The sequence below is a fragment of the Dioscorea cayenensis genome, chromosome 17, assembly GCF_009730915.1.
Source record: "Dioscorea cayenensis subsp. rotundata cultivar TDr96_F1 chromosome 17, TDr96_F1_v2_PseudoChromosome.rev07_lg8_w22 25.fasta, whole genome shotgun sequence".
Taxonomy (NCBI): Eukaryota; Viridiplantae; Streptophyta; class Magnoliopsida; order Dioscoreales; family Dioscoreaceae; genus Dioscorea; species Dioscorea cayenensis.
In genome coordinates this window covers 7380480-7399954 of record NC_052487.1, presented here as the reverse complement: position 1 = coordinate 7399954, position 19475 = coordinate 7380480, and the positions used below count along the sequence as shown (strand labels likewise).

General features: G+C 36.9%; 1 protein-coding gene across 1 annotated transcript; it reads right to left on the bottom strand.

Moving 5' to 3' along the window:
* Window positions 1–9268: 9268 nt before the first annotated feature.
* On the bottom strand, window positions 9269–18269 carry LOC120280926 (actin-related protein 2/3 complex subunit 2A). Its single transcript, XM_039287897.1, has 10 exons — window positions 18125–18269; window positions 17965–18031; window positions 17667–17874; window positions 16455–16624; window positions 15713–15790; window positions 15191–15323; window positions 15022–15113; window positions 10150–10206; window positions 9654–9722; window positions 9269–9561 (listed from the first exon to the last, which is right to left on the bottom strand). Exons 1-10 carry the CDS (start codon window positions 18184–18186, stop codon window positions 9526–9528), a joined length of 972 nt encoding a protein of 323 aa, XP_039143831.1. The 5' UTR covers window positions 18187–18269; the 3' UTR covers window positions 9269–9525.
* Window positions 18270–19475: the final 1206 nt, after the last annotated feature.

The following is a 19475-nucleotide window of genomic DNA, read 5'->3' as shown; positions in this document are numbered from 1 at the left end:
GGTGATTTTGATGACTCAAGATAGTGCCAATACCAATCCTGGAAGCATCTATTTCCAATATAAAAGGAAGAAAAAATCTGGCAATTGTTGGACAAGAGCAGATATAATGACTTGATTCAAAGATTCAAAAGCACCCTGATCGTTGGGTGACCACTGGAATTTATCCTTCTTAAGAAGTTCAATCAAGGGATTAGTAATGGAAGCATAATGGTGGATAAACCGCCGGTAATATTCACTGATGCCAAGAAAGCCTCACAATTGCTTGTGATTATGTGGTACTGGCCAGCTAATGATAGCAGTGACTTTGGTCAGATCCATTTGCACTCCAGAAGTAGACACCACATGTCCTAAATATTCAATTTGTAAGAGCCCAAAGTTGCATTTAGAAAATTTGGCATATAGTTTGTGTTGTTGGAGAGTAAGTACTACAGTCTCAAGATGTTGCAAATGAGTATGCCAATCAATACTATACACTAAAATGTCATCAAAGAAGATCAATACATACCTTCGCATAGCAAATTGGAAAATGCCATTCATGAGTGCCTGAAATGTATAAGGGGCATTTGATAACCCAAAGGGCATTACGAGCCATTGGTAATGGCCATGATGAGTACAAAAGGCTGTCTTGTGTTTATCTGTTAGATGAAGCAAAACCTTATGGTAACCTGATCTCAGGTCTAATTTAGAAAACACAGAAAAACCCCCAACTCATCCAAAAGTTCATCCACTGCTGGGATTGGAAATGCATCATTGATTGTGATAGTATTTAAGGCTTTGTAATCTGTGCAAAAATGGCAAGTACCTTTTTTTTTTTTGACAAATAAAACTGGAGAAGAGAAGGGACTTGAACTGTGCTTGATTAATCCTTCTACCAACATGTTCTTGACTTGCAATTTAATTTCTGTTTTTTGGCTATGAGGATACCGGTAAGGCCTGACCTTAATTGGTTGAGAGTTTGGTTCTAACACAATTTGATGATCACAATGTCTTGAAGGAGGCAAGCCTTTGGGTACAAAAAACACAGTGTGATACTTCAACAACAACTGTTTAACAGATTCAGGCATCTCATTTGGAAAATCCAATTGCTGAAAAGTTGTCGTTGTCGAAGTATTACTACAATGTGCAACATCAATCAAGTTGTTGTCTTCCATGGTAGCTAATGTAAAACTTTTAAAATTTGAATTGGTTGTGCATAATCGATGCAATTGATGAATTTAGGTTTGCTAAGGTCTCTGATTAGTTTCTCCTCGCAATGAAATAAAAGTCTGATCACCATAGAATTGAATAGATCGAGCACTATATCAACCAAATGTGGTCTTAATGTCGCCAACCATGCAACACCCAAGATGAGCTCAGCACCAGCAATAGGTAACAAATAAACTGAAATTTGTATAGTGTGGCCCTAAATTTGAACCTGCAACTTGTCAATACAACCCTCCACTTGCAGTTGCCATCCCCAACCAAGACTTTAATAGGAATAGATGGTTGAATCTCCAAATGTAGAAATTTGGCGAGTCTCGCTTGGATGAAATTATCATCATCGCCACCATCTAACAGAATCTTTACGAGATGACCATGAATAAAACCAAGAAATCGCATAGTACCATATAAAAAAGCACTGTTCATAGCATTAAGTGACAGGTTTGAAATGGGTTTATCCTCTGATTTTGGTGCCTCTACTTCCACCTCAATTTCATATCCTTGTTCTGCTGTGTCATCTAGAGGATCATCATCCCATTGCAATAATAATAACCTCTTGGTAGCACACTTGTGAGTTGGAGAATATTTTTCCTCACAATTGAAACATGATCATTTAGCCTTCCGAAGTTGCATCTCATTGAAGCTGATTCTTTTGTAATGAGGATTACTACTAGAGCTCGCTGCTGAGGTAGACACATTGTTAATTGAAGTTGGAGAAGGTAATGTTTTTCCTATAGGAACTGCTACTTTACCAGGAATTTCCACATAATTAATATATGGAGAATAGGTATATTTCTTTGGATATTGGCGAGCCAAAGGAATATATCTGTCTTCATATAATTTGGCTAATGCCACTGCTTGGGAGATAGTATCAGGTTTCCAGGGAATTATATCCCTCTGAATTTCTTTATGCAATCCACTAATGAAACATGCTAGTAAGGCTTTGGGTGCTATTCCATCAACTCAATTTGCCAACATTGTAAAAGTAGTATAATATGCATTGACAGAATCTGAATGAGTGAGCTTGAATAAGGAATATTCAGGGTTGTCCGACACTGAAGGACCATAAATATCCTGCAATGCTTGAACCAAAGCTGACCAAGAACTCACAGTGCCATTCTTCTCCAACATCTGAAACCATGGTACCATCAAAGTGAATTGAGGCAATTTCCAATCGATGTGGATCAGGAATCTGATAATACATGAAAAATTGTTCTGATTTATAGATCCAAGGAAGAACATCCTCGCCTTCAAACTTGGGAAAATCAATTTTTACCGATCTGGTATAGAATGGTGGATTTCTGCGATGATCTATGTCCTCCATTAACTCAATTCGTATAGGAGAAGATCCCTCCATAGTTGGCGCAGATGTAGCTACCTATAATGATTTCAGGCTTTTGGACATAGTGTGCAAGGTCTGTTCCATTAAATTCATCCACTCTTTCCTCTTATCCATGGCTACTAACAGTTGTTCCTCCATTTGTTCCATGATTGTGAACATGACATCCACCTTGGCTGCCAGGTCCTTCAATCTAGTACAATCAACCATTGTAACAAACGAAAGCACCAAAATATGTTATGAATTCGAGGAGAAAGAGTTCACAAAAGTCTGTAATCACTCACTGATTCATAGAATTCCTCTGAAAAGCAACACTTAATTCACCCAATTTCTCAGCTAAATCAAAATCATATAATCATTCCTCTTGAATTCAATCACACAAGCATCAATCAACATGTGAATCCACTGATTCATAGTAATCAACTAAGATGAAAACATTGAATGAAAGATCAACATCCAAATCAACCAAGCCAACTAATAAAGTCTTTAGAAGTGAATAAGAGCAGGAACTAAGAATACAGGGATGATTGTTGGAGACCAGTGACGAGCCCAGATGACTTTCAACTTCTTCTCTACCTTTTTCTCTCTTTTTCCCTTTCCTTTATACTCTTCCCCAGCTGGATGGTAACGGCCTTCCTCGCGCACGTACCTTCTCCCATTTCCATTCGCCACCTGTCATAGCCTAATCGGATCCCTGAGATGCTTGCTCTCCACTCGCTGCCTTTCACTTTTGCGCTTTGCCAGCCATTTCCCTTTGTCTTCATTTAAACCTAGTACATTCACTGATGTTGATTTGCTTCCTTGTATGTGCATTGGTTTTGCTCCCTTGCTCTTCATTACAAAAATCAGATAATTTTGAGCTCGTACAAGACTTTGCCATTTACAATTGACATCTTTTCGTAAATGCATAAATTTTACTGCAATCAATTGAAATCTTATTCAGGTTGTTTCTATTGTAATCTCAAATAAAAACCTTTTCGATCTCAGATGAATGTTTTGATTTTTCACGATGGAAAATTGAGTAGAAAGCTTCTCTTTGATCTCTATCTTTGTTTTTTTCATGACTCTTTTGTCCTTTTTCATTAGTATGTCCATGGATGTGTCACTGTTTTGAACCAACTTCATTTATTCAGTGAGTTGTCGTTACAACTGGTCTTGCAATTTGTATTTTGTAGTGCATCTCTAATTTTTTAAAAGTGTCTTCTATTCTGATTGTGCAATTAAGAACTGTCACTATTTTTATTGATTATAGATGTTAGGAAATGCACTATTGATTTAGAAAACTCAATAGGAAATTACATACCCCTCCACTAGTCTAACAATAGACATGTTTTTATTTTTTATTTTTTATTTGTTGTGCATGTATTCTTGAAACCTTCACTGCAACTATACATTTTAAAACTTGGCGTTTGTTTTGTTTTAAAATTGTATTGAACTTAGATTAGTCAAAATTTAATTTGAGAAAATTAGTTAGAGATCAAATGACCTTTGATTTCATGGTATCCTAAAAGATATTTTATAAGAAGTTTCATTGTCTAGGTTCAAAACACGCCAAATGCAACAATGCCGAAAAGAGTCTTGAGTAAGCTTGCAACCCAATCTCTCATCCGCTGAATAAGTACACTCAAGCTAGATGATCAATTTTAGGTGATGTGCATAGCTCTAACACGTGACTTGCCAACTTTATTAAAAGAAAAGACAAAAAAAAAAAATTAGAGATTGATCCTTGATGGGTTATTTAATGAAATGATTCTCTAATTGTTGGCTAATAATTTTGCTACCACTAACATGTTCACTTTTTTAATTAAAATATTTTTTTTTTTAAAAAAAGAACCTATAGTCTTAGAAGGCCGGAACCTTATTCATTCATGAAATGGCATGCACCTAATGCGATTTTCAGTCAAGTGCCCCGAAAACCTAAGGGTTCCTCTGTAAGGTTCGTCCACAAAGGGTGCGTCAGGGCCTAAGATCAAGCCGAAAGGTATAGTCAATGGACAACATATGAATATTCCTGCACTACCCCTTGTTGGTCATGAGGGGCGGAGGAGGCTAGGTTAGCTTAAATATGGTTATTGGTTAAAGGATGCAAGGTGACCTTGCTTTTTTAGGGTAAGAAGGGGTAAAGGAAATGTCTCGAGCCAATGACCGAGTACAAGGCGCTACGACGCTGAAGTAACCCATGCCATGTTTCCAGTAAAAGCTCAAATGACCTTCAACAAAGTACTTTTACCCGAAACCAACACAGGTGGGTATGTAGAGAGTACCTAGGGGTGCGAGACAACTCTCTCTAAGGAACTCAATAAAATAGCCTTGTAACTTTAGGAGAAAGTGTGCCTCCTCATAAAGGGGGTCATTGACTAAGCCCAGTAACTGTTTACCAAAAACACAAGTATCCGCAAAGGCATAAGATCATGTATGGGGGCTACCACCTGCCTAATACCGAAAAGTCAAGGAAGTTGGTGACTTGATGACAGGGTAGCCGGCAGCCAAAGCCTTTGTGAACAGACGGGCGTAACTATAATGGTCATAAGGTAGCGAAATTCCTTGTCGAGTAAGTTTCGACCCGCAATAGGTTTAATGATCTAGGCACTATCTCGGAAAGAGGCTCGGTGAAATAGACATGTCTGTAAAGATGTGGACTACCTACACCTGGACAGAAAAGACCCTATGAAGCTTTACTATGGGATTGGGCCTTTCCTGCACAGCTGAGGTAGAGGGCGAAGAAGGCCTTCTTATAGGAAGGCTCGAGCCATCAATGAGATACCACTCTAAAAGAGCTAGAAAAATAGATTCTCGAGAAGAGAGAGCTGTGGTGGTCCCTTCTTCCTTCCCCCAACACACACACACACACACACGAGTGATTGGAGTCAAACTTCGATTCAAACAGAAAGAGTACGCTATGCTAATGTGGCTCGGATGATCCACATCCCTTGGTTAGGCGTTGATGAGGACATTGAACTATCCATGTGAATATGAGCCCTCACAGCCCAAGCACAACAACGCAATTATCAGGGATATGGTCTATTACTAAGCTATTAGCCCATCGTGTGGGCCTCCCACTGGGAGGCCTGCTATAACAAAAGCGAGAGAAACCCTATTTTTCTCTTTTTTTTTATGTCCTCGTGTCCTTCCTATGTGGCGACACGAGGACGTAAAAAAGTAAATCCCATCAACTTGTTCTAACCTAGGATAATAAGCTTATGAGTTTGGTCTTCATTGTCGAGAAATAAAAGAAGACTTCCATTTCCAGGCTTAACTCAGATGTAGCTTACTTCTTTTTGGGTGTGAAGTAGTATCAATCCAAAATACCCAAGTATTAGCTCTCCTTGAAAGGAAAATGATCAAGCTGCACCCTCCAGTATGGCTACCTTGTTACGACATCTCTCTAGTCATTAGCCCCGCCTTCAACATCCCCTTCTTGCGATTAAGATAACGATTTCAGGGGTTAATTTTTTTGGTAAATTACTAAACTTTGGTTAAATATCAATTTGATCACTGAATTTTTATTTGTTTCGAAATGCTCACTAAAGTTACCAATCATTTTATCAGTAGGTCACCGGATGGATTAGCACCTTCATTAGCTGATATGGAGGCTGGGAAAAGCCCCATCTGTGCACAGGTCGAGGCCTCCACGTCAGCTAATGAAGATGCTAATCCATCGGGTGACTTGCTGATGAAATGATTAGTAACTTTACTGAGCATTTCAAAACAAATCAAATTAAGTGATCAAAATGATATTTGACCAAAGTTCAGTGATTTACCAAAAACATTAACCCTATTTGGGGTATGACCAACTCCCATAGTGTGACAGGTGGTGTGTATAAGGCCTAGGAATGAATTTACCGTTGTATGGCTAACCGGTAATTACTAGCGATTCTAACTTCATGCAAGCGAGTTACTGCTTGCAATCTAAATTGAGGACAAGCTTTTGGAGTTAACTCACCATCGTGGGGTCACAACCCTTTGTTCCACCCATTATAGCACGTGTGTCGCTTATGGCATAAGGGGCATGATGACTTAACGTCATCCTCACCTTCCTCCGATCTATCATCAGTAGTTTGTTCAGGATTCCAAACTTAATGGTGGTAACTGAACACGAGTGTTACGCTTGTTGTGGGACTTAACCCAACACCTTACAGCATAAGCTGACGACAGCCATGCACCACCTGTATCCCCGTTCCTGAGGGCACCCTTCTCTTTCAAGAGGATTCGCGACATGTAAAGCCTTGGTAAGGTTCTTCGCTTTGCATCGAATTAAACCACATGCTCCACTGCTTGTATTGGACCTGGTCAATTTCTTTGAGTTTCATTCTTGCTAACGTACTCCCAAGTGGGATATTTAACGCGTCAGCTACAAGGCTGCACAGGTCGATACGCACAACGTCTAGTATCCATCGTTTATGGCTAGGACTACTAGGGTATCTAATCCCATTTGCTTCTCTAGCTTTCGTCTCTCAATGTCAGAGTCTGCCTAGAAAAATGCTTTGGCCGTTAGTGTTCTTTCCGATCTCTACGCATTTCACCGCTCCACCAGAAATTCCGTCTACCCTATTATACTCTAGCTTAGTAGTTTCCATCACCTATCCAGGCTTGAGCGTGGAATTTGATGGCGGGCTTCCAAAGCCACCTACATATGCTTTACGTCCAATCATTTCGGATAACGCTTGCATCCTCTGTCTTACCGCGGTTGCTAGCACAGAGTTAGCCGATACTTATTCCTCAGATACCGTCATTGCTTTTCTAAGAAATTAAGTTCATAACCCGTGGGCCTTCTACCTCCATGCAGCATTGTTCCGTCAGGCTTTTGCCTATTGCGAAAATTCCCCACTGTTGTCTCCCGTATGAGGCTAGGCTGTGTCTTAGTCCCAGTGTAGCTGATCATTCTCTCGAACAAACTACTGATCATCGCCTTGGTAAGCTATTGCCTCACCAACTAGCTAATCAGACAGGAACCCAACCTCGGGTGGATTTCTTCTTTTGCTCCTCGGCCTACGGTGTATTAATAATCGTTTTAAGTTGTTGTTCCCTTCTCAAGGGCAAGTTCTTACGCCTTGCTCACTTGTTCGCCACTAGAAACACGACTTCCCATCGAACTTGCATGTGTTAAGAATGTTGCCAGCGTTCATCTTGAGCCAGGATAAAACTCTTCATGAGATTCATAGTTGCATTACTTATAGCTTCCTTGTTCATGGGCAAAGCTGATTTGGAACTATCTTTCATTCCAAGACATAACTTGTATCCATGCGCTTCATATTAGCCTGGAGTTTGGTCCCAACAATATAGCCATCCCTGCCATATCACATCAATCCCACGAGCCTCTTATCCATTCTCGTTTGATCATGGCGGTGGAGCAAGTCAAAATAGAAAACCTCAAATTGAGTTTAAGGATAACCAGGCTCAAACTAACACTTCCACCACATTGAGTTTAAGGATAACCAGGCTCAAACTAACACTTCCACCACATTGAGTTTAAGGATGACCAAGCTCAAACTAACATTTCCACCACATTGAGTTTAAGGATAACCAGGCTCAAACTAACACTTCCACCACATCAAGGTGACACTCTATCTCTAAGTTATAATCCTTCTCGGCTCCATCGGGAAATAAAACTAACTAATTCTAAGGCAAAGGGTCGAGAAACTCAATGCCATTATTCCTGAACAACTTGGAGCCAGGCCTTTCTTTTCGCATTATTATTATTATTATTATTATTATTATTATTATTATTATTATTATTATTATGGACATAGATAGTAAAATAATGGGAAAATTCAGATTAAATTGTCAACTGCATCTAAATTGAGCAATCGAGCATGCTTTGTTTTACATGAAAGGGGCCAATCTCCATTCGGCTCGCTCGCATCTGATTAACTTACATAAATGCATATATTTTCTAATTTTTAATTATTTTAAAATATTTAATAAGTATTATAAATTAGAATTTTTTAACTAGCTTTATCCACCACGTAATTTTACTCTTTACCGACAACTTGAAGAATCTAGTTTGTAAACATTACTTATATTCAATTAATTGAAATCATTACAATGTAATTGATTCCCTCCCCCGGAATACATATTAATAATTCTGAATCATTTTTAAAAGAATTAAAATAGCATTTTTTATAACTTCAGATTATTATCTCTTCATTCAAACCTTGATACGTTTTTTCCCCAATATATATATATAATTAAATTCGAGCCCAAAATGGTTATTAAAACAATTTTAAATTTTCAAAAATATTTATATATACTTTTTGGACTTTCAAGTACACCACTTTGATAGAAGCCAACCTCATGCCACTTTAAGTGATAAATTTGCTAGATACAATTAGTTCTAATTTTCTTAGTTTGTTTTAAAAACCTTGTTTATTAATCATATACAAAGGTGCAACTGGATTAAAAATTATATTTGAATTTTTAATAATAAGAGTACTCATTCTGAGCCTAAAATTAATGTCATTCTAGCAGGCTAGATCCAGCTACATTTAACACACACCACCACCACCTTAAAAAAAAAATAAAAAAGAAAAATCCTACCTTGTAGCGTCCGACTTATTGATCACCACTATTTTTTCTATCAAGATCATCAACCTCACAATCTCAAGATACCGTGAGTAATAATCAGTGAGTTAGAAAATCCATCTCGTTAAACAATTTTGAAAGTAATTTTTTTTTTATATTGAAATGGAAATAATTTTAAAATGCTAGAAGAATTGCAAGCAGGGCAAATTACAAAGGGATCTCCCTACAAGAAGCTCCCATCATATTTCATAAGCTAGGATTTCTGCTTTCCAAAGACAAGCTCATAAATAAGTTTTCTCATAAAATTAAAGGGCAACATCTTTATTCAAAGACAAGTTTAATTGAAATAAATTAATTAAGAGAAACAATTTAATCACCTAAGCAAACTAAATAATTTAAAGTTGATACTGCTAAGCAAAAGACAGGAAGGCATCAAGGGTTCCTCACTTTCATAACCTTTGACTTCATGAATTTGAGTTGCTATGCCTGTCCTTCAAACTCTGAAAGCAAATCAAACAAAAGTCTAAATGTAATGGAAAATGCAAGCACAAGGAAATGGGAAAAAAAAGGCGAATATTGTTCTTATACTGACCAGTCTTTTGAAGGATTTCCCTTGCAACAACTTTGATTTTTCATTGCCAGGTTTTGCACGGTCCAAAGCCTGTCATATGTGAACAAGTAAAATATTCAACTGTTTCGATGCATAAGTTACCGCTAGAAACAGAACTACTAAATATTCTGACTGTGTTATATTTCTTTTATGGATATGTTTGTTAAAGAGAGATTAGCCCCCATCTTGCAAATAAACCAGGCATAATTTTCATGGTAGGGATTCAAGCAATCTATTAGATAAAAAACAGTATGGTCATTTTCTTGTTACACTATGTTTGCGAGTGAGACTGGGACATATATCATTTAAACAAGCATCTAATTATAAATTTAGAATCCCAAGAGTAACACTGGTAAATAATAAATATAATAGTAGTATAAATGGTATATAGAACTATTCAATATATTCTGCTGAAAGCCCAACTAGTAGAGATACTTTGGGACATTAAAAAGAAAAAGAAAAGGTCAGTGGGTTTTACCTGAATCAATGACTCCACACGGCGCCTCATCCTAGTATGCATGAAAGCTTCTGAACACTGAAAATAAACAAAATTTATATGATTAAACTGTTTCGCTATAAATGCATTCCTTAAAACTAATCAGACACAGCATGGTAATCATAACATGGAAGAAGCACAGTTACAACTACATCAAAAACTCAAACTATGAATTATATATGTGAAAAATTCCATTGTATAATACAAAAGAAAAGACCATTATCACACATTCACCGAAGACCAGTGACAAGAAAGATGCGATTAGCAGCTTCAAATAGGAAAATATAGCATAGACCCTAACGAAGAGAAGTTCTAACATAGAGAAGGGAGCGCAAATATTGATTGATTGGTGAGTTTAATTATGAAAGGCCTAAGCTGGGTTGGAAAAACATCTTGGGCTAGATCATTGGGTCTGCATAACTATATCTGTGGCCACATGGACTTTAATGCCAATGTCTTCAGGAATGATGTCATGTACAATGTAATTGATGACATCCCACCACAATATCTCCGCTTAAAGCATTGGAAAGAGTTGATTGGTGCGCAAAGAAACTGGCAGTCAAACTGCAAGTACGGCAAACTTGTCCAAGTAGCTGGTGGTGCTCCTGCAATTATTTTATGCAATTCTGGACCTGATTCCAGCTATTCTGAATTATTTAAGAAACCTGAACATAGTTCCTTGCGACAATAGACACATCAGAATGTTGTTTTTGAGACCATTCTTTCTCCGATGTTCAGGCAATCGGGTGATATTTCCGATTTTACGTCGATTTCGGTTTAAATTATAGCTTGTTATTATCTGGAGGATATCTCTGTCATCCGGACAGCAAATGGATTCCCGTACCGGCCTCCTCATTACAGCCTGTGCCGCTGAGAGTGGCGTATATGTCTGGGATCTGAATAATCCACTTTATTTCAGGTTGATTGAACATCACCAACGGCCGTTTGGTCGACCGTATGATATTGTCGTCGTTCAAATCAGATTCAACTATAATCTGAGAAGGGCTATTCTGATCCATAAGTGTTGGTTAACTTTCCGTTTTTTTACTACACTCCGGCTTAGTGATAGTGGTTTTGTCCATGTATTTCACAATCATGTATTGTCATTTCTAAATAGTTGGGGTAATTTCTGTTAACAACGTAATACGGGCTGTCCTGGTTTTTAAAATCGGATGAGGCGTGCGCCTTGAGGCGCGCCTCAAGGCGAGGCGCAAGGGAACAGCCTCAAGGCGCACGCCTTGAGGTTGAAAGCCCGAGGCTTAAGCCTCACTGTTAAGAGGCGCACGTCGAGGCGCACCGCCTCGGTGCGTGTGAGGCTTAAGCCTCAAAAAAATCCTGATTTTTTTGTAATATCATTTTAATTTTTTTAAAAGCAAATAAAAAAATATTTATATGTATATACTTTCCTTAATAGAAACTTTTATATGTAAAAATTCAATAAAGAAAAAAACTCATCAACACCTATGGTTTTTGCAAGTAGTACGTACCAATTTAATTTTTTTAATTTAAAGATTATGTAAAAAAATGACAAAATTTATCAAAATAAACTACAAATAAGATAAGATGAGTTACAAATAAGATAAGTTATAATTTTATTAATTTTTTAAAAAAATATTTATTTTATAAACAAAAATAATATATTTTAATCAGATAAAATAAGTTTGAAAAAATATTTATTTTATAAATAAAAATAATATATTTTAATCAGATAAGATAAGTTTGAAAAAATAATTTATTTTATAAATAAAAATAATATATTTGTTACTTTGTATTTGGTAGAAAATATTATTGTTGTTTTTTTCAAAAAAAATTGAGGCTTACGCCTCAAAACGCCTCGAGGCTTACGCCTCGCCTCACGGTTGAGAAGCGCCTCGAAACCCGCCTTGGGTTTTTAAAAACCTTGCGGGCTGTGTCTAGTTTTTCATGCAAAATGGACCAATATATAATCGACGTGGAGACGGATTACATATTGGTCTCCACGTCGATTACATAATCGGTAAAAAAACATTACAATCCGTCTCCACGTCGATTACATATTGGTCCATTCTGCATGAAAAACTAGACACAGCCCGTATTACGTTGTTGACAGAAATTACCCCAAGACTATTTAGAAATGACAATACATGATTATGAAATACATGGACAAAACCACTATCACTAGGCCGGAGTGTAGTAAAAAAACGAAAAATTAACCAACACTTATGGATCAGAATAGCCCTTTTCAGATTATAGTTGAATCTGATTTGAACGACGATAATATCATACGGTCGACCAAACGGCCGTTGGTGATGTTCAATCAACCTGAAATAAAGAGGATTATTCAGATCCCAGACATATACGCCTCTCGACCGTGCATCATGTAATGAGGAGGCGATGACGGGAATCCATTTGCTGTCCGGATGACAGAGATATCCTCCGGATAATAACAAACTATAATTTAAACCGAAATCGACGTAGAATCGGAAATATCACCCGATTGCCTGAACATCGGAGAAAGAACGGTCTCAAAAACAACATTCTGATGTGTCCATTGTCGCAAGGAACTATGTTCAGGTTTCTTAAATAATTACGAATAGCTGGAATCGAGTCCGAATTGCATAAAAATAATTGCGGGGAGCACCACCGACTACTTGGACAGGTTTGCCGTACTTGCAGTTTGACTGCCAGTTTTTCTGCGCACCAATCAACTCTTTCCAATGCTTTAAGCGAAGATATTGTGGTGGGATGTCATCAATTACATTGTACATGACATCATTTCTGAAGACATTGGCATTAAAGTCCATGTGGCCACAGATATAGTTATGCAGGCCCAATGATCTAGCCCAGGATGTTTTTCCAACCCAGCTTAGGCCTTCCAGAATTAAACTTACCGGCCGATCAATATCCGTTCTAAGTCTAAATTTGAGAAGAGCTTGGATCATCCTACCCACGTCTTCAAAGTTTGCTGTAGAAATGAGTCTTAATGCATTAGAAGCCTTGCTTTCATAGTGTTTCTATGTTTTTTCTAAGTGTGCTTGTTTAGACTTTTCGTAAGTTTTTAGGGTATCCTTTCAAATCATATATAAGCATCAATAAATCAATGCAAAGGACAAAGGTTTATGATTAAAAATTGATTTATATCTCTCTTGACCAATGCAATTGAAACCCTTGGAGATTTGCCCCGCTCTAAATTTGAGTTTTGATTCCTTGTTTCCTTAGTTTCTAGTAATCTAGAACAATGGTTGAATAGGGCTTGAAAGACTCATTGAAAAGTGACAACCTCTCTGTATTGGCGGATTATTGCTTGCTTCTACTGATGGAAAGTTTCAGTTTTGGAGTTACTATTCACTAAGATCACACACAATTAATCTAGGCTAGCTACGCCCTGTTCCTTAATTGTTCTTAGTTTTCATCACAAACCATTTGGGAAATTGGTGATGAATGTCCTGCTTATTTTAAAGGACTTCTTCAAAAACTCAATATATTGGTACCAAGCCAGTTGCCTTGGGGTTTCTCCACTAACAACTGTCAGGCCAGTGCATCATTATTTATAGCCGTTAAATTATTTGCTTCTTCTTTCACCATCTTTTCCAATATTATGAAGCGACAACCACAAACATGGTCTTCCATCTTTGCCAAGGCCAATAAAGCCTCACAGTTCAGAATTCTTCCAATAGTTCAAGGACAGAAAAGATTATTGTTACTTCTTTCTGGGAAAATCAAATCAATCAACTAAGCAGTTTTGCACATTTTATTACATCTACACTATAAACCAGTACTTAAAACCACATATCAACAACTTTACAGATAATCTGAAGCTGATACCAAGCTGAAGAAAATAGGCTCCTGAATTTCAACTTCCACTTCATCTGAACGAAGTCCACAAACTTCAAACCCAACAGAGAACAGTTGAAACATGTAACTACACACAGTGTAAGACAAGAGAGGTAAGCAGATCAAGCAAAATGGCAAAGCTTAATCCAGCCTCTCTAACTCAATTGTTTCATATAAAAACAGGTTGAATTACATCATGTAATTTTTCTCTGAAACATTCCAACACTTAATTTTTTGACCAACAGACTTCCGGCATCAAATCTCAAATATCTCACTAGAGCGCACACAGGTGCTTGCACACATACACACCATTCATACCTTCAATGCATATATAGACCTAGAACCAATGATTGGAGTGGTACACGAACAACAAAAGAAATGTGGAGTTTGATTGAATCCCTTAATGCTCTCTTGCAGTATCAATGGAGAGGTGAAATTTAAGGCTTGATTGGATTTCGTTAATTGCTTTTTGATTGGTCTTAAGCCTAATAAAGCTTTTGTTAATGTCGTTTCTTATAAATCTAGTATGAACTAAACATAGCATTCTCTTCCATTAATTGCAGAGATCTGTATTAGCAGCTTAGTTGAAATGATACCAAAAGTAGCTTCTGCAGGCAAATAAATGTTACAGGAAATAATGCAGTAAAATCATCATTGAACAATAGCGTCAATTAAAAAAGTTTCTTTTAATAAGAATATACTTGACTTGCTAATCCTTAGTAACAAATGCTGAAATCAACTAAAACGAACAAACCAAAAATCTTGTTTGAAGATAAGCCCAGTTGCTTCGTCATCAAAAATCAGTTTGAAGAGATGGGACAACTTCACTTATAAAAATATTACCACTATGATCAGCCCAAGAAAGAAAATCTATAGTAGAAAAAAAAAATTATCACCATCCATGGTTGTGCACAAACTCCTCATTTGTGAAAAAATAACTCCATATAAAATTAAATCTTAACTCTAAGCCAAGCATGAGAAATAAAAAACAATGAAGAACAAAATGGCAACCCATTCAGGCAGCTGCACAGCTAATCATACCTTGACATGGTAACTGACATAAGCATGAAATGTTGATAAACTCCAAACAGTTTTATCCAATTTGCGTCCTTCAACATGGCGGGGGAATATAACTGGAGATATCAAAAGTAAATGCACTTGTATTGTTCTACCTATTATAGCAAGAGCATGTTTGACAAATTGAAATTACCAAATTTAACAAATCCAGCATTTGCAGTTAATGCATGGGGAGGAACTCCTTTCAATTCCAGGGGTGGAGATAGTGACCACATACAAGGCGGAGCATTATTAAGTCCAGGAGAACGCCTGGCATCCACAAATTCCTGAACTTACAACCAAAGATCGAGGTGAGTGTAAGCCATTCAGTTGAAGAGATGAGCCAAACAAATGAACATTGAGTTGAACCTTCATAAGTTCATTTACATAGTCGTATTCAAATAATTGAGCATTATTTGTTCCCCAATGAAGTTATGACAATGTCAATAAAAACACAAAATTGGATATTTCAACTTCATGCCAATAACGATCCCCTGCAATCTTTCAATCCAACAATAAAATTACAAACGGAAGAAAAACATAACCTTTTATATTTTGTACAATTAAAAGCAACTTCTAAAGTTATCCCTTGGTGGTTCGCAATTCCTACCTAGTGGCATGGCCAATTACATATATGTAACATAAGAGGTACAATGCGAGGAAATAACCATATTACCTGCAAGAAGGAAGTTGCTAACACAATGTCAACTGAGTCCTGGAATCTCATAGGGAAAACGACCGTCACCTTTTCGGCCTGTCATTGAAGGGAAGGAAAAATGACACATTAAGCATAAATTTATTCTGCACAAACTGTTACATTTATTAAAGATCAATTTTGATTAATCTCAAGGGCCTTTCTCATGTAAAATTCTATTTTGAGGAAATGTACAATTTCAGACTAAGAGCAGGTTGCTTTACCCAGACAATATGGAGGTCATGTTGCAAGAACTTCTGAACCAGTAAATGGACTCCACAGTGCGGTATATGTATCAATCTTATAAGTATGTAATGTCTAGAGTTTTCAAGATTAAGCATATAGGATTGCACTATGAAAACCTACCCGGTAGGTTATATCTGTGACAATTCAGTTGAATGTGCATGGTTTTCTTTTGTTGTATGAGTGCAATTGATATTATTGAACTGATAACACTGAATGTTATTTTAACTGATGCCATACGTGAGTTAGATGAAGTTGCTTTGCAATTAAGCTGAATAAATTACAATTAAGTTTCTGACATATTACTAAACCACAAAAGAATGTTAAGTAGCAACATTAGGGGAAGCTAAGCAATTTTCATCAACCAAATATTGTCATACTCACATACAATGTTATCAAGCAATATTCAATATGTCAGTAACTATAAAAGAAGTGATGTCATAGAAGATGGTACTGCAACTTGCTCTAGATCATATTTTACCTGGGGAACAAGAAAAAAGGACTCCTTTGGCCGATGCACAAGAGCAATTGGACCATCTGCATCTGAAGCAACCGTCCTCGAGGAAAGATGTTTTAAGACCACCCTCAGTGGAGCTCCTAAAACCACTTCTCTAACAGATGCAATTTTTACCAAAAGAGCTTGTTTCTTCTCTGTTTCAACCACCAAAATAGATTGAAGTGTCAAAAGCATCATCACTGGTTGAGGAATAGTAAAACGGCTGAAACATAAAGACCATAATTTCCAAAGTGCCTTATATTTGATACCATAACTTTCACCTAGATCTCTAGCCATGGTGATTGTGGTAACATTCTTACTACCCCAAAGGATGGCGAATAAGATGATCAAAGAAAGACAAAGCCAATCTTCCAACTCATAACATATTGGTTTTATTCAAAGTAATTGACAAAATACCATAATGCACACAGTTATATTAAAAGCTAACTAAGATTTCATGTCCTGTATTGCATTAAGTCCTGTTCGATTTAATTTGATTGCAAACGTACATAAATTTACATGTTTCCACATTAGCCCAGACCTTTCTAAGTTTTATCCATGCTCTATGTCCCTCATAGCAACCATATGACTAGACACTTAAGTTTCAGCACAAATCTGCGTACTTAAGCAATTGATGACAGGATTAAGTTAGGCGATGATGTGAAAATTATTAAATTTCACACAGTCCACATGTTTAACTTTCAATGAAGCAATTATGCAATTCCAACTCCTGCAATGTAACATTCAATGTTAACCTAAATGGTCAACATGAAAATTTCTTATATATTATGGTATCCTCTTCATGGTCTTTGAACAAAATAACAAACTTCTCTTTATTCCTCTAATCCTCTGTCTTTGTTCTTCCCACTTCCCTGAAAGTCTCCAGGTAATGTTATCTAACAAGAAATCTTCAAGACTTCTAGACACTAACACCTTACAATCTATGCAACATCCATATCCAATTTGCAACGTTCAAAATACAGCCTACACATCATAAATTCAGAAGATTATATTTCATATCATGCTTGAACATTAATAAAAGACTCACAAGAACTGGACTTCAACATCTTCATAAACCAAAAGGGTGATAGCAACTATAATGCTACAAAAACAAAAACCTCAAACTACCAGCATTGAGCAACTATCAAGCACACACACACAAAGCAAATAATGACCTTAGGAAGAAACTCGTTGAACCTTCATCTGGAGGAAGTTTCCCCAAATTGATCTTCATTGTAAGGTTATACCCATCCTTTGGCGGATCAAGGATCTGAACAATCATCCCAAAAGCCCCTTTGATTGCTTCAATGGCGCCAAACGGAAGCCCGCCATAAAAAATGGCTTCGGGCGGTGGAGCAGGCAAAGCCATCGACAGCACCATCGATTGAGGGGCCTTCATAGAAACCTAAAATTCAACCAAAAATACAAATTAACACTAAAATCCAGAAAAACACAGCCAAAACATCAAATCAAAACAACAAAGGCCTAGAATAACCTGAATATGATAGCGAACGTCATCAAATTCAACAGAGTGACAATCGAGATCGATGCCTTTGTCCAAGCTGCAACCAAACCACAAAATACCATCGAATGACGAAAAATCAAACAAACAATGGAAAAAATTACAGAAAATTCAGAGAAAAAAGAGCACGAACTTGCGAACGCGATTCTGCAAGATCTGGAGAAGAAATCTGGAAGGCGATTGCAAGAGAATCATCTCCTGCCCGCCGGAGAAGATCGGCGCCGTCAGCGTGGCGAATTCAATGGCGCCCTTTTCGCGATCGAGAACAAAGCCGGGGGATCAAGAAAAGCTTGGCTTGAGGTCCAGGTTATGCCTTTCAATCCCTTAAATAGCCTCAACTTTTATTCAGTTTTACTAATATACCTGATTTTTTTACAGCAATGTCACTGTTAGCTTGAGGGGTATGAACGTCCGGACATTTGTGATGACGAAAATGCCCTTCCGTCATGAACAACCTCAGGACGCATCTAATTTTGTTGATATGCTATTGCTTTTGGTCATTTTAATTTTGTTGATTTAATTAATAAAATTGAAGCTTGGAACTTGATTATCTCAATAAACTTAGGCCCGTTTGGTAGACATGATAAGAATAATAGGATATGATAAACTATCATATTCTGTTGCTGTTTTTTGTTTGGTGTGGCAATAGGATATGATAGTCTTATTGCCCCAATTTATCATATCGGTTACATGATAATGAATCCTATGGGGGAGTCAGAATATAAACGAGTAGGATATGATAAAAAAATAAATTTATTTTTTTGCCCTATTATTTGGTTTATTTCTTTGTCTAGGGTTTCATTGTATCTTCTTTTGATCTTTTAAACATGATGTTTGGAACAAGAATTTTGTCAAGTTTCACTATTTTAAGTAGGATTTTACGCATTTATAGTGGTTAAAATATTTCTCCGTCAATCTTCGTGCTTGAGCAGATTATTTTTCATCTAAATTTCTTTTTTTAATCACATCTTATATTAAGTTTCTCTAGTGTGATGATTTTTTTTTTCAAATTGATTTTAATGTGATCTATTTATTTTCCATTAATAAGTTTGTTACTCTAGCTTTATGTTATATTGATAATTTTGTGTATAATTTTCTCCAAGGAAATAAGTTTAACTATAATTTTTGCAAGTTGGTGATATTGCAATCGAGTAAAAATTTTAGAAAGTCACCCTACTATGACCATTTTCCACTTTGCTCACTAAATTTCAATTTGTTTCTTTTTAGTCATCTTACACTGATTTATTTTCACCGGGAGGTCACCCATAAGAATCTGGTCAAAAAGCTGTTGGCCACCGGAATTGGCTGAGTTGGCATGGACACGTCACCAAGCCAACTCGACCCACTTCAGTGGCCACCAACTTTTGACCGGATTCTATGGGTGACTCCCTCGATAGAAAAATCAGATAGAGTGACTAAAAAAGAAATAAATTGAAATTTAGTGGTCAAAGTGAAAAATGGTTATAGTACAGTGACCTCCTAAA